Raw genomic sequence first — 15,795 nt, forward strand, 5'->3', positions numbered from 1 at the left:
CTCCAGTCCACCTGCTTCCCATCAGCTTGTCCCAGGGACTGATGAGAGGCACCCAGGACCCCAGAGTGGCCTGCCCCCCAGGCTGCCTCCTGCCCAGCCCAGGGCAGCACTGTCGGCAGTGGCCCTGCAGGTCTCCTGGCCCTTCCAGGTTCCCCAGTTCCCCCCATTTTCCCAGCCCTCCCACCTCCCTTGGCTCCCCTAGTTGTGGCACAGAGCAGCAAAACGAGCTGGGAACTCACTCAGGTGAGGCCACATCTATCTAACAAGCTTCTAAATGAAAACTAGCATTTGGACTTACTGCATTTGGGCTCAAAATTTGATTACATTTTTCTACAGCTGTAAATCTGCCTCCTTCTCTGCAACATTATTATTAAAGGCAGTATTGAATTGGTGGTGTGATACGTAAAATTTCAATCCTGCCTTTGACATTCCAGGAAGTTAAAAACCAATTACAGTGTGTGCTTTGCCTCAGGACAGAATGAATCATTGAACACAGCCACTTCACCGAGAGAAATTAAAGGTTGAAGCAGCAACATGGGGAAGGTATTAAGTTAAAAATCAAAGGTCAATTAAAGTAAAACTGAGTCTATTTTATTTTTTATATTTTGCTTACATTTTCATTCCTTTCTCATGAACAAGGAGGAAAAATAAACTTGCACTTGTATTTATTTGCCAGGTTATAAATTCAGGGTGAAGCTGGTTTCAGAAGCTGAAACACTGAGGTGAAAAAAATCCCAATAACCAGCATTAATCTATCTGCAATGAAGCCAGCACAGCAACAGCGTAGCACCTGTCCCCACAGCAGAGCAAGGGTCCCCATGGGACACTGTTCCCATCACCATCACCCTGAGCCCACAGGGTCCCACTTGGCCCCAGAGCTTGGCAGTGCCATGCTTGGACGGGCAGCACCAATTGCAGGTGTGAAAGAGGGTCAAATCTGGCACTGAGAAGTGCAAAGAGCTTTGTGTCCCACAGTCAGCACCTCCCTTGGGCCCACTGAGCACAGCAGGATGTGCAGGGTGGGAAGCACAGCGGGTCCCACAGCACAACCAGCACAACCAGCCCCACCACACAAATCACTTCATAAATCGGTTAAAGAATCACTCTGCTCCCTCCCTGACAGGGGAACTCTGGGAAGGAGATCACAGCCCATGAACCGATCCAGTGCCAGGGCGAACCAGCACCAGGTCCCTCCCAGCCAGGCATGACAGGAGCCCTGGTTTGCTGGATCCAGTGGCCATGCAGGGGCAGGATCGGTGCTGCCTGGCCAGGGTCACCAAAGCAGCAAACAGGGCAGGGAGTTATCTCTGAGCTGTGGCAGGAGCTGCTGACTCCTCCAGTGACACAAGGATCGGAGGCACTTCCCTTGCTCGGCAGGAGCCTGTTAGCACAAACACCTTCAGCGTGGTTCTAATAGATAATCCATACCTTGAAGTGCCGTCTATCATCTGCTTGTTACCCACGATAAATCATTCGCAAAGTATTCAAACGCTTCAAGACTGTCATAGGGGCTCCAGGAATTGCTTTGCAACATGCACAGTCTGCCTGTTAAAGGAGCAAATGGATTCACGGTGGAGCCAGGCAGTGCCAGGGGACACTGTTATTTACAGTCTGGGGCACAGAGCTGTGGAGCAGTGCGGGGCAACCCCTCCTGGCCCCCTGTTACCACTGCCAAGACAGTCTGATCCCAGCTCTGGAAATTAGTTAAGGCCATTAGGAAGCACAACTGTTTTCCAAGGAACCAGTTCTGCGAGATTAAAAACGGGAGCACAGGCACTGCCGACTGTGGGGTACTCACATCCACATCGAGTGTGAACCACAGGGAGACAATTCAGGTTCATTTCCATAAAACCAGAATTAGACAGTAGCTAACAGCAAGGAGAGCAGCTGTTACAGCACCGAGACACCTAAAACAACACTCCCTGGCACTGCGTGACAGAGACAGCACATCCACCCCAGGGATAACAGGGGTGGCTGGGCTGGGACAGTGACAGGGGTCACCTGCTCCAGGGACCTGCTCCCCAGGAACCCCACATCCCCAGACCTGCAGGGATGCACAAGCAGGACAATGACCCACAGGTCCAGGAATCCACCACCAGCCTTGACCTGCAAAGCCACCGACACCCATCACTAGAGGAGTGCGGCAAGGGGGCTGGTGGAGCTGGAGCAAGGACACGTGAATGGGTGGGGGGGTGCCCTGCATCAGAGCCCTCCACGCAGCAGTCCCCTGCCAACCCCAGCCCCAGCTTTGCCCACTGGCCATCACCTCCTGTCACCCACAGCAGAGAGACCAAGCTCCGGGCAGGAGGGGACACATTATGGACCCAGGTCCTCTGGCATTTAGGGCCAGGAGACCCCATCCAGACCCTCATCCACCATGGGACGGAGCACAGGAGACCAGAAAAGAGAGCCCCACACCTTCAGAAGCCACTCAGGCCACCCCTGCTCACAATGTGGCCCAGCCTGAGGGACTTTTAATGGTCCCCTTCCACCCATCACACCCTGAGCCCCACACCTGGGTACCCACTGTAAACCGGTAAATACACCTGGGAATCAGCCAGAGGCTGGTGTCAGCATTTCTTATTAAAAGCTGGGTTTTTGCTCTACGACAGACTAGCTTTATGTTCCCATAAATTGCCAACAGTTGGTCAGATCCCCACAGAGCCAGGATCGATACCCAGCCGAGGGGAAAAAGTGCTGAGGAAGGAAAAGCGATACTCCAATTAGAGCAAAATTTAAGAGTCCAGGGGTAGGGGTGACAGTGCCTAATGTGTTACAATTTATTGATGGTCTCCCAAAGATTGGGTTTTGTTCTGGCTCTCAGAGGCAGTTGTTAATAAATATCCAGCCAGGCAGCTGCAGCAACTCGCACCTCCATCCACTGCACCCTTGGCCCTGCTTGGCACAACCAGGGACCATTCCCACATGGTTCTGCTCTTCCAGCCTAACATGGGGTGTTCTGGGCTCCTCTGGTTCATCCATTGGTGGAGGGGCTCCGCTGATGCCCCCTGAGCTGGGACAAGGCAGCCAACAGCCTTTGTGTGGGTGGGTGGGTGCCTACCAGCCACAGACCAGGCTCTGGGGCAGAGGGGTCAAGGGAATGCCTGGCACCCCACCACCACCAGTGCTGCCCAGGGACACCTCCACCTCCCCCCGGGTGTCAGAAATTTGTGCCCAGCTCCCCAGTAATCTAATCCCAATTTACCACAGCATAATCCCAGCCCAGGAGTGACATCTGGGAGGCCCAGCCCTGGGCTCCCCTCCTGACACAGCTTTAACCACCACTGAGTCCTGCCCTGCTCTGTCCTCACTGTGCACCAAGCACCTGCGACGGACCCTCAGAAAGAGGGAGGCAATAAAATTAATCTCTTGAAGATCAAAGTTCTCATGTGTTTTCCATGGGCCTCTTGCTCCCTCCCAGCAAGGCTGGGGAACAGCAGCAGGGTCTCTGTTAAATCCCACGGCCAGAAAAACCCAGCTGGATTGGAGAAACATTGGCAAATATAATAAACACAAGTACATTAACTCTAATTCTGCAAAGCCTTTGGCTATATTAATCTCTCTTTAATGTAATCACCTATAAATAAGTGATGACCCCATGATTTAATACGACATCTGCCATCCCCATTTCTACACAAGTGAAGCAATGCCTCTAGTACGTGGTGAGGGTGGGACTCATGTGCGTGACTGCCCAGCACAGCCACCAGCTCCTCAGCTCAGCACCCAGGCTGAGGCTCTGGCTTGCCTTTCCCAGCAGGATAGACAGAAACACAGACCGAAGCTGCATGGCAGGGGCTGGCAGGGGCCATGTGTCCCCAGAGGCTCAGGGACCCGTGGGAGCAAGGAGTGATGCAGCACAGCTGTTGGCAAACACACCATCAGCATTTCTGTAACCAAAGCCAGGCAATGGGAGATCAGGATGGACGATTTGGAGATCTGGGGACCAAGGGGGATTCAAAGGCAACTCCCACCTTGGTGAGCACTGAAGGAGCATGGGGCACACACCAACAGTGCTGCTGACCTGTGTCAACAGTCCCCTCCCTGCAAAAACGTGCATGGAGGAGGAAGGAGGAGAGAGGAAAAAACCCTTGCAAATCAAAAATTGTGTTGAAAGGTGAGTTTGTGAAGCTTGACCTAGCCCCTGTTGCACCAATCTGAGGGCTTAATGGAGCAGTAGGATCACAGTCTGCAGTGGAAATGCCCTCCGAGAGCCAACCACATTGTCTTCCATTCTTCCCCGTTCTTCAGCCGAGAGGACATGCTGGACCACTAAAGCATTTTGCACCTCATTTGACCTGAGACTGGGCAGCCCAGCAGCCACAGGGATGGTGCCGGCAGCCACGGCAGCTGGAGCAGCTCTCCCAGCCCAGGGGGTCACCTAGAGATGATGCACCAGGGATAGAGGTTTTCCCTTCAGCAGCTGGGAGCAACAGCCCATCCTCCTCCTGCCTTGCTCCATCCTCATCCTCACTGGGCAGGTGGCAGGAACAGCCCATCCACATATTCCCATCTGGCAGCCACACGCTCCCCTGGGTCCAGAACCACCACTGCACACCCTGCTGAAGGAAAAATAGTGTTTAATTAGCACAGACCTGGAGGAGCTTCAAGCCTCCAGAGTCTGGTGACAGCAAGAAGGGAACAGGCCTTTGGCCACGTTGTGGGTAGAGGCAGTCTAAGGGGCTTCTGGAAGTGTGGGGGTCTGGCTGGGGATCTCTTGGCCTCAAATGCTGCAGGGCTTGGGTCCATAAGGTCCCTCCTGCCTGGAAGCTCAGTCTCGCTGCTGCGGGTGGCAGGAGCTGGTGGGCAGCAAGCAGGGATGGGGCTGGGCATGGCAGGGGACTGCTCTGGTGGTGGGAGGCCCCCCAAGCCCTTTCATGCTGGGGGCTGAGCCCAGACATGAGGCACAACAGGGCAGACAGAGAAGAATCCCACCTCTGCCTGGGCAGGCAGGAACCCCAAAACCCCAAAGAGGAGCCAGATCACATTCCCCTGCCCACAGGTTCACAGACCAAACTCACCGGCACAAAGGCTCTGGTGCAGGTCCCCCACCCGCTCTCGGGACCGTGGCCGAGTGCCGCAGGACCTGGGCTGATGGTCTGTGGAGAGAGAAGCATCAGGGACAACATGGGGAAAGGCAGGAACCCGTGTCTGCCCCGCCCCAGCACACAGCTCTGTGCCCAAATCCAGGCCTCTGTTTCCCCAAAGGAGCCCTGACCAGGGCACAGGGGGAAGGTTTCCAAGCCCATGCCCCCATCCCATGCCTGGAGCGAGGCAGGGAAGAGCATCCCGCAAGCGGGAACACGGCGAGGCTGGAGCCTGCAGCCTGGAAAAATGCTCACTCAGGCAGGATGCCTAGTAATAAATTTATTGTATTTTATTACATATTCCCCTTTTTGCACTTAATTCCAATTCCTCATATTCAAACTCTTCTTTCTGAAAGAAAATGATTTTTAACATAAAAATATAAATTCTGCATATTAAAAGTGCATACACCTTGAATAATAAAACATACAAATAAATAATAAAAGGCATTGACACAGTCTCATGCACTTGTCCTCAAATAATTTAAAATTTATGGTACAATGTTCAACCCCAAGTAAAGACAGCCTGCTTTCCAATTACTGTACAGGTCAAAAACATTAAAATACAGAGGAGAATATCAAAGGTGTGGGCAAACCCCACGTCCCTGTACCAGGTACAGTGATGTGACATGCAGTTTGAGAACTGTAGATATTCCAGTGTAAAATCTGACATTGTGTCCAGAAGAGAAACTGCATTTGCAACAGGACTTAAAATTCAATTTTAACCAATGGTGAGGCACAGGTGGTGAGCAAATCTGTAGAAATTCATACCTGGAAGGCCACAGGGCAATAATGGAACCACCTGTGGCCTGGATTCCCTTGTGTCACCCTACCCAAGGCAGTAGAGCACCTCCAAAGGGGTTTATTGCACTCACAAATGCCACACGAGCCTGAGGCCAGCGCGCATGTGCTGCAGGGCCGAGTGAGCCAGTTACACTTAGTTTTAATCTGTGTCTTATTTGCAGATAAATTGAGTGCTATCACCTTTATAAAAATAGAAGAGTCCCCTAAGCCTTTAGACCTAACAGACATTGTACAAGTCTTCAGGTGCTTTTCTTTTACAAAATAAAGCTCCTAACTGCTTTATGGTGCTTTTGTTGAGAAAAACATGTAGGACTTTCATCTCACCACAGATTAAAACTAAATTTCAGTTCCCTCCACAAGTAACATCAGATACTGCCAAATTCTTTTGGATTAGTATGCAAATGACAAAGATACAAAAAAAAACAGAACAAAAGAAAAAAACAAAAAAAAAAGAAAACACCACCAAACCAACAGTACAATTATTTGGAATGTCATTTCCAAAGCCCCTCCATGCTGGCTGACTGAGGTGAGGGCACCGGGCCCATGGGGCCAAGGACCAAGAAGCCCTCACCGGCTGCCCCAGCCATGCAGCACAGCCACCCCGGTGGGACCTGCTGTCCAACAGGACATGGGTCAAACCTTCCACCATGGGGTTCTGGAGCACAAAGGGGAAGCCCAGTCCCCTCCACGGGCAGCTGGGACTCTCCTGGGAAGGCAGGCAGAGCCCAGAGACCAGTATGGGCAGCACCAACAACTGGGAGCCGCTCCCCTCGCACAGACACTCGGCAGCAGCTCCTTGAGTGCCCTCCGTGAGCGCCCGCACAGCTGCCTGCCCCTCCTGACAGCGCTGAGCGAGCCTTTACATCACCTGGAATGACAGGCTACACACGGAACCCTGACCGGGATTGCCCTGCTAAGAAAAGAAAAAACAACACAAAACAGAAATCAGTTGTTCTCGTTTCCCCGCTCCGATCCCTCTGACCTTACGCTATGCTCCAGCCTTGTCAGTAACGCAGAATCCTGCAAAGGAAAGAGTCAAAGATGTGCAAAGGAAGCAGGAACCCAGGGACATGCTCCTGTGTGCCAGCAGCAGCTGCACCACGAGGCAGCAGCACAAACTCCAAGCGGTGCTCCGGAGCCTCTGGAGTGGCTCCAACACTGAGCACAGCCACGGCTGGGCAAGAGGCTTGCATAGTTAGTAGGGACATGCATCGGGGACAGCACGGCCATGCAAGCTGCCTGGCACTGAGAAAAATGGTTAGTCATGCTCAAGTTTTGGCTTCAGAAAGCAAACCCCTGCAGCGACGGCGGATGAGGGCACTTGCAGTAGGAGAAGTGCAATTAAGCTGGTAGCTTTCTATCCTAAGCATCTTGTTTTTATTAAGCCATATTTGATAAGTCTGAAAGGGTTAACAATTTATACACCCAAAGTGAGACACGAGTTACAGAGAACTGCAGGCACCAAATTGTCTATCAAATGTGATTAATACAAATAAAAGGTGCCTCTTTAATATACATCATTGAAAATGTGCTTGTAACTTGAATACTACTAAACACTATCCAAAAGACATAGCCCAAAAAGGGTAAAAAAAAGTCTCTAGGTGACTCCAGTAGGAACTGAGCACTGGAATGAAGGCGATGCTCTCCTGTGCCCAGAGGGCCAACTGCAGGAGCAAGTGGCAGACTAGGGACGTAGGGTGAAACACAAGTCACACACACTGGTACAGGTGAGTCCAACCCAAAGTCAATTGAAAATATGCTGCCTGGAAGCCTGTTTTGCCTTAGAGCTCACCTAGTTGGTTGGGGAGCAGGGACCCCACCGAACCCCCCTCTTCCCATGCATTTCCCACCAGCTCGAGGCTGCCCTGTACACCTTTGCTCCCAGGTCCTCGGCACAGGCGTCCCAGATCCCACCACCCCCAGCCAGGCACGGTTGTGGTGTTGGCATCTAGGACCTGGCAGATCTCTGTCTGGAGTGTTCCCTGGTACCATGCCACATGCTGACAGTTGGACAACCATACATGTGGACAGGAATTCCTATACCTGAAAGGGCCAAGCAAAGTCTAGTTTAAAGCAAGGAGAGAAGACTGATGTTGCGTTTCCCCAAATCCCTTGAATTAGGGCCTGCAATAACTTACATTTAGTTTCAGAAACATTTACCTTACATCACTGATGGAGCCCTGACTGTAACAGCAACAAGGCTTGGATTGACACTCCCAGTGAACAGTGTTTCCTGGACCCACAGCCTTCAACCCCCTCCCGTGCAAGGAAGCTTATTTACTACCAAAGATCCATGACACCAACAAGCAGAGGTGCAGAGTGACAAGTGGCTGCATTCCCAAGTGCTCTGTTACAAAAAGACTATGGAACAGGGACTGCGCTTCCCAGGGACCACAGGCACACACCTTGCACATTTTACCCAGTGCCTGCCTTGTATTCCATGAACACTCCAGCACACCCTTGTAAGTCAAACTGTTTTGCCTGAGGACACAGCAAGTCAAGCCCTCCTGAGCAGAAAACCCATCACAGAAGAGCAGCATCCCACCCGCTCCGAGATGAGGGCACTGTCAGTGCAGCCTCTCCTGCCCACTCGCGCTCCACCGCAGAGTAAGGAGCCTGTGCACCAGAGCTGCTGTTCCAGAGTGACAGAGAAATCCAGTTTGGCAGGATACAAAGAACAGATAGTGTTGGAGCTGGTAGCAATTCCCATCAGGAATTATGGGGAAAGAGAGCAAGATTGCATCTCATGGGATTGCAGAGGTTCAACTGCTTTTATCAGTTGCTGGAACACCAGGACCTCCATTCCCCTTCTGTCCAAATGGGAGCTCCAAGGACCATTCTCTTACCCCAGATACAAACACCGAACTGGCATCCAAAATGCCAGTTTGGACATGGCTTCAAATTCCCTTCAGCCAAGGCATGCAAAACTACCTCAAAACCCACACAACAGCTTCCAGTTCAAACTCCTTCAGTGAGCGATGGCATGAAAAGAAAATGTCAACTGATAAAAATAACCTTTCACAAATGTCCAAGGTAAAAATCACAGAAACTAGTTCTGTCTATTAAAAGATCCCAACCCGAGTCAGCACAAGCCATCGGAATTACATTCTTGCTACAAGAGTTGTTACAAGAGAAGAGCCAAGACAGTGTAAGACCTTAATACAGATAAAACCTTAAACAAATACTTCAACATCAACATTTCAGGGAGTAATTTAAGTACTACAACATGAAGCAGGTCTTATCTGCTCTGCTGGATATAACAGAAAATAATCCAAGAATAATCCAAGTCATACATTTCAGAAGCAAGCAATACAATCTTTGCTTCTTGTCACTGCAATAAATGAGACTGAAACACCCGGGAGAAGGAATGCATCGAGGGGACAGTGACACTGGGGTTAGAACAGTCAGGGCACAGCGCCTAGCACAGTGTTACACGTGCAGGCTGCAGGTGGTGCCGGGCTGCAGTGGGACATCACTGAGACATGGCAAAGGTGACACCACAGCTGGGCTCACCCTCACAGCTGATCCCAGCTCAGTCTCACACACACTCTGAGGTGCCAGCTACCCCCAGTCCTTGCCTCCCAAGCTTGCTGCAGGTGTGTGGTGAGCAGAGAAGTGATCATGGAGCAGCAAGGTGCCCAGCAGACCTGGGGGCAAGGCTGCCTGCAGGGCCAGCAGCACCTCAGCAAGGAAGGAGGTGGCACGGGACAGTTTGTTACACTGACAGGACAGAGCACACTGCCTGGCCCCAAGCTACACCCAGAGAAGCTCTGTCATCAGACTGCAGGACAGGAACAGACCTCACTAAGAGTAAAGCGTGCCCAGCACACTGCCCAGCACGTCGCGACCTACACGACAGACTGCTGCTGACATAAGCGATATGCAGCACATCAATACAAACTGCAGAATTCAAAACAAAAAGATTACACCACATGTATACAAAAGAACTTGAGGAATCCACCTTAAAAGGAATCTTACAGAAGTTGAGGAATCTACTCTGTAAGAAGGGCATGTAAACGCAGTAGATGTAGCGTTCTGACCCTGATAGAGGCTGTCACCCAAACAAGAAGGGGACCATTCTGCTGAGGGACGTGTGGCAGCCAGACCTGCAGGGAGGGGACAAGCATGCCAGGAGGAGGAACATAGAGCACTCTGGAGAACAGGAAAATTGCTCCAGGGGTTTGGGTATGGCCCTTCCAATCCCTACAAAGAGGCCTGTCAAAGCCTGCTCAGAGAGGGCAGGGACACACTTGATCTAAACATCACCTCTAGAGATAACGGAGGCTTAATCTCAACACTATGATAAGGGTCTGGGCACACTAGGAAATGCTTCCCAGGAGTTTAAACAGAAGGGTCCTGAGAATATCACGGCCACCCAGGTGTGTGGACACAGATCTCCTATAGCACTGCTTCCACAGCACCTCCACATGTACGAGCTGACCACCAGCTGCTGCCCAGGGATTTCTTCTGTCACACAGCAGAGCATTTCAGAAGAAAATAATTAAAGAGGACAGAGTAGAGGTTGCCTTAGGTATGGACAGAGCAAAACTCTTCATACACTTAGTGACAAAAAAATGCACATTACATTTCATGGAGAAAACCCAAACTTCCTTCCATTGGAATGCAAAAATTAAATCTATTACACAGACGCGCGCACACGGACACACAGGTACCTTTCTGTCCGTCACTAATGCTAGTCACTCCTATACTGGCTGAGTATATACCTGAGAAACAACATTAGTGTTGAAATATTGCCCTTTAGAAAGCTTGAAAATGGAGGGGAGCAGGGAGAGAGGGTTGAGAGCAGAAAGAAGCGGCAGTCTCTCCAGATTCCTTTGCATCCTCCACAGCTCGGAACAAGGCCATACACCAGTGTGGACACAGTCCACTCGGAGCAAGACCAAAGGAGTACCAGTTCACAGCTCTACAAAGCACACAAGTGTCAGTACAACCAGGGGTCAGATTCCAACCCTCAAATCTGAAGAAAGTTGTTGCACTTTCAACAGAGACTCCTGTACAAGTGCTATGGGACAGCTGCATTCATGTTCAACAATGACTCCAGCTAGGCTACTTGCACCAGTGCTGGCTGCCTGTGGCTATTTGGTTTGATGGCAGAATCAAAAGGCGCTTTAACAACTTGCAGTTAACTTCTCCTCAAAACATACATTAGGCACATGAACAAAAAAACTCAAGAGCTCAGAATAAATTAGCTTTTCAGCAGAAGAAAAGACACCTGGATTGCAGCATTTCACTGAGGTTCCAGAGAAGGCTGTACAGACACCTGCATGCTGGAAGGTAATTTTTTCAGCGGCTTGTCAGCAGACTGCTTGCCACTGGAAGGAGGAGACTGGACTCCAGGATCTAGCTGGGAAGACTTGGACTTGCGACTGGATAGCAGAGAATGTTTGTTGGGTGTGGTATCCTTTGAGACAAGTTTTTCTTTTGCAGTAATGTTGGCATTGGTTTGGGAGGCTGGTGGGACAACACCTTTCTCTGGTTTGTCCTCCAGCATGTTTTTACTGCCTGACTTGGAATTGACACTCCCTGTCTTTTTTGAGAGCATTGTTGTCTTCCCCAGGTCTGCCGACCTCCGGGTCTCCTTCTGCCTTAAGGCTGATTTAAAGAAAGACAACCCTTTCTCTTCTGACTTGCTGTCCCTCTTCAAACCAGAACGCGCCCCAACATTTGGAGACCGCAGGTTGGCCATGGAGGAGCTCCGCACGTGCTTGCTGTCCACTGCCCTGCTGTCGCTCCGGGAGTGGCTGATCCGCGGGGAGCTCGTTCTTGAGCTGCTGGTAACGCTTGTTTTATCCGACCCCAGACTTATCTTGGAGCCCTCCCTGCTGAGGCTGCGGTCGGAAGTCCGGCTCTTCCCAGCAGAAGAGCCCTTAGTCAATGAGCCTGATGGGGTTTTCTTGGCAGCTGTGGAGGATGGAGAAGAACCTGACTTTTGCCTCTGTTGCGCCGATGGGACAGATGCCTCCAGTGGCTTCGTGCTGTGATCCTTCCTAGCCTGAGCAGGAGCAGGAGACCCATGTCGCCCACTGGCCCTAGAAGAGTCTGTCTTACTTCTAGACCGGGAAACTTTCTGGGAACTCTTCGGTGGAGGAGAAGAGTGAGAGACTTTGGTCTCTTGGGTAGATAAAACCGTCCTTCCCTTCCTCATACTTTTGTCCGGCTCAGAAGCTCCCTTGGAGCTGTGACCCTTCTTAGGGGTGTCACGTGCCTTCTCTGCAGCCAGCCCCGTCCCACAAGGGGCTTTCACCTCCTTCACTGGGGAGCTGTCCACAGAATCGCTCTGGTCAACAAAGGCGATTTGATTGTTGTTATCAAAAGGGTCCAGAGCAGGGTGATTCCTGTCTGGCTGCACAGAGCTTTTACCATACCCATCTGAAAGGTCTGAGCTTGATGTCCTTACAACCGACTCTTCCCTGAAGGCCCCTTCCATGACAGCCAAAGGGGCTCTGCGAGCCGTCCTGTGCTCTCGCCGACTGCTGTCACAAGGTTCCAAGTAGCTACTGGAGAGATTCCTCAGGCTGCCAAAACACGAGGTGGAGACTTTGTCATCAGTAGCTTCCCCAATCTTCTCCAGGGTGGAAGCAGAAGTGTGCACTGGGGAATCTCCAGAGAAGCGCGACGGGGAGTTGGAGCGGAACTGGAGTTTTGCAGAGAGTGACCACGAGGGCCTGACACCGTTTTCACTCACTGCCAGTGGGCTGGTGACAGAGGATCTGGACGACAAGCTCTGACGCTGGACACTCCTTACAAATGGCCGAGTTGAAAATCCTCCTACGGAGAAAACAAGCAACAGTCTTAATGTGAAAGCCAAGCCTGCAGCTGGTTTATCCCACCCATCCACGTTTCCCTACCAGAGCCGGCAGCCCACCCACACCACACTAAGTCTCTGTCCATGCCTGCTCCAGGCACAGCTTCTGGGACAAAAGCTGAATAAGAAATCCAACAACTATTATTTGCTAGTGGTCACCCAGGAGTAACACTCTGAAGCCTGTCACTAAAAACCCAGATTCTTCTCTCATCCCTGAGCAGCAGGAGATCAAACACAGGGTTTGCACCTTGGAAGTCCTTGAAACTGGCAAGGGGTTCACCAGCTAGGATTCTGATTCTGTATTAAAGATTATTTCCCAGAGCATCCTATGAAAGGCAGAGTAGGATTCCTACCTCTAGATCAAGTGATGTATTTGTATTTACAAACACAAAATATAACTAAGCATTTTAGAAGTGTGACTTCCATGGCCAGATCTGACAGCTGTTACATTGCTGCTGCAGGGACACATCCACACGCTTCCAAATGCCCCAGCTGACCTGTGAAGCTCCACATTCTCAGAAATTACAAGGCACTGTGTGGAGGAGCCAGGCAAAGCCAGGAATTGAAGAGTTACCTGCACACAAGTGCATTTGAATCTTCCCCGCTCCCTGGGAGCAGTCAGCAGCACAGCAGCAGGCAATTAGCAGGCTAAGCTGTAGCACTGTGTCAGCCTCTCTGCCAAGGTGCTGCAGTGAGACCCAGAGAAAACACAAACACAAGAATTTCTTGATTGAGAGGTTTCATTTATAGTATTTGCTTTCTTTTAAAGGTTCCTGCCCTGCTCTCCTCCATCCTTTCATACCAGAGAGAAGCTCACCTGTGCTCCTACCAACCAGGCACCTGCCTCCCCCAGCTGCTGGAGCAACTGTCCCTTGTAACCACAGATTTTGCAGCTATTTTAGTAGGGATCTTGCTGCGGCCCAGTTTCCTGTCCCCCCCGCACTGATACACACCGTCATCTTCACTCCGTTCCCCAGTGAGCTCCACTGACTCCGAGAGCGAGGCGAGGGAGGTGCGGCGCGACGAGGCAGCCGAGGCGACGCTGGGCTGTTTGCTGCCAGGGAGCCGGCTGACCCAGTGCTCGCACAGCGACGAGCTCGTGGAGCCTGCAAGGACCGGGCACGGCAGTCAGGGACGTACCACACTGCTCTGGCTTCGGCACACAGCCAGAGCCTGGAGCTGGCCCACACGGCCACAGCAGCCAGACACTGCCAAGGGAACGGGCCTTTACTCTTATGGATCATTTACGGTCACAAGAGAAAGGCATAACTGCAACTTGTCCCAGTGTGCTGTGAATACCAGCGTGCAGGCAGTGCTTGAGCTGCCACCACACCACCACGAAAATCCCTTCCTTTCCAAAGACAGGTCACCAAGCCCGCACCTGCCCCCAGCTCACCCTGGATTCCACCAACACATGCGCTACTGGTGCCTCCTTGGGGCCGACAGCGCTGCCACAGGGAAGGAATAGGTCACGTTTTGATGTGCTGGTTTTGACAAGGGCAGCTCTGAACAGAGCCACGCTTAGGGGTGAAGGGGGCATCCCCCATCTCCACAGCCTCCCTGACACAACTGCCTTAGCAGAAGAGGCGGGAGGTTCTCATGGCCTCTAATGCACGCTCACAAGCGTTGCTGGGCTCCGGGGGAAAGAGTGAGGGCTTAAGCAGAGCTGGGTGAAAAATTCCTCAGAAAGACAAACTATCCATGGAAAACAACTTAGAGCCACCCTGGAGAGTGCCAGCAGGGCTTACCTGCCACCGAGCTGTTGGCAGACCACGAGGGGATTGCTGTGCGTCGCTGGTAGAACAGGATGTAAGCTGTCTGCTTGCAGACTTCGCTTTCAGAAAGTTGCTGAACTTCACTGTCATCGAAGCAGTACCACTGGCCATCAACAGAGTTCTTGCAATATGCTGAGAGATAATACATTACTGTGAGACTTTCCTCACTCCTACCACTCTCAGGTTTGCTGTATGATACTTAACATGACCTTATTTGCTATGATGGACTGAGAGGAGAATGAAAGGAAGAGATTTATTCATGCTTCATCTTCCAGTTTGACTAGCAAGATGGGAGCCTGAGGCTGCCAGAACACAATAAACATCTCACATTTCAGGACTTTGTCCAACATTACTGTTCAGAACAGAACACCATTTGAGATGGCTCCATTCACTTCACCTTCTGTTACTTGTGGCATTCCGCCTCCATCAGGGCAGAATGCCACAAGGGCTTCTGACTCCACACAGAAATATAACTGGTTTCTCTGTGAAAGGCTCCACCACAGACAACATTGCAGGACACTTGCCTGTATAGTGTCCCCCTTGCATGGTGCCATGGTGGTTGCAGACAGCATACAGGTCATAGATATAGTCCTCAGGATCCCTCCCAAGGCCATAAGGTCTCCTCCAAGGTGACCAGTGCGATGGCAAGCTCCAGCTGCTCTGGCTGCGTTTCACAACATGAGGAGTCATGTCCAAGCCACTCAGGGGGAATTTAACCATGTTCTGAAGTTTCATCCTTCGGTCTCCTTCCTGTGTGCAAAGAACAGCATGAGCTGCAGTGGCCCAAGGCCACCCAACTGGGAAAACAAAACCCAGGAGAGGCACGTGTAGGGCAAAGCAGCTGCTTCTGAAGAGAGGGGGTCTACTCAGGTCACTCCCTGGCTCTGCAGCAGTCCTCCAGCAATGCTGCAGGCATCCTTACCTGTCTAAACCTTTTGAGATGTATGATGAGAACATCAGGTAAGGTCCAGAGGCTCAGTGTGATGCTACCCTGCTGCAGCTGCTTGCAGTGTGGGCATCGCCATGCGTCATCTGGGGCAAGCTACAAGGGAGAGGCAGGAATGGGTATTGGTTTTCAAATTCTAAGGCAGCTTTCACCACATCACTGTTCCTCTGCTGCCCCAGGGCCCAGTGCAGACTGCCTCATCCCTCTCTAGCCTTTGTCAAGCTCATTGGAAATGCAGGGTTCCCAATGATGTTTTTCAAATTAGTGACAAGCAGATACACACGTGCCTCACACAGGAGGCACTTGTTGCTGCAAGACAGAATTCAGCCAGTGCTGCTGTGCAGAGGAGCTGTTTGCACCTTA

At 51.4% G+C, this 15,795-nt stretch overlaps 1 protein-coding gene across 6 annotated transcripts in view; it reads right to left on the minus strand.

Annotated features, from left to right (window-relative positions):
• Nucleotides 1–207: 207 nt before the first annotated feature.
• Nucleotides 208–15,795, minus strand: part of USP31 (ubiquitin specific peptidase 31) — a 34,068-nt gene continuing 18,480 nt past the window's right edge. Inside the window, exons 12-19 of one of the 6 annotated variants that reach the window (XR_007629175.1) lie at nt 15,409–15,528; nt 15,011–15,236; nt 14,460–14,618; nt 13,665–13,817; nt 10,610–12,674; nt 5,019–5,096; nt 4,006–4,559; nt 209–3,971 (exon numbers count right to left, since the gene is read on the minus strand). Coding sequence is in view for 1 of the 6 variants with exons in the window: in XM_050317242.1 (XP_050173199.1) it covers nt 11,134–12,674; nt 13,665–13,817; nt 14,460–14,618; nt 15,011–15,236; nt 15,409–15,528 (2,199 nt within the window). In the remaining 5 variants the exon portion in view is untranslated. Of the gene's footprint in view, nt 4,560–5,018; nt 5,097–5,349; nt 12,675–13,664; nt 13,818–14,459; nt 14,619–15,010; nt 15,237–15,408; nt 15,529–15,795 lie in introns of those variants that run through there. The other 5 variants (XR_007629178.1, XR_007629177.1, XR_007629176.1 and 2 more) reach the window with 5 other exon arrangements.

The sequence above is a fragment of the Myiozetetes cayanensis genome, unplaced genomic scaffold (assembly GCF_022539395.1).
Source record: "Myiozetetes cayanensis isolate MyiCay16 unplaced genomic scaffold, myiCay2020 scf20-37, whole genome shotgun sequence".
NCBI classification, from domain to species: Eukaryota; Metazoa; Chordata; class Aves; order Passeriformes; family Tyrannidae; genus Myiozetetes; species Myiozetetes cayanensis.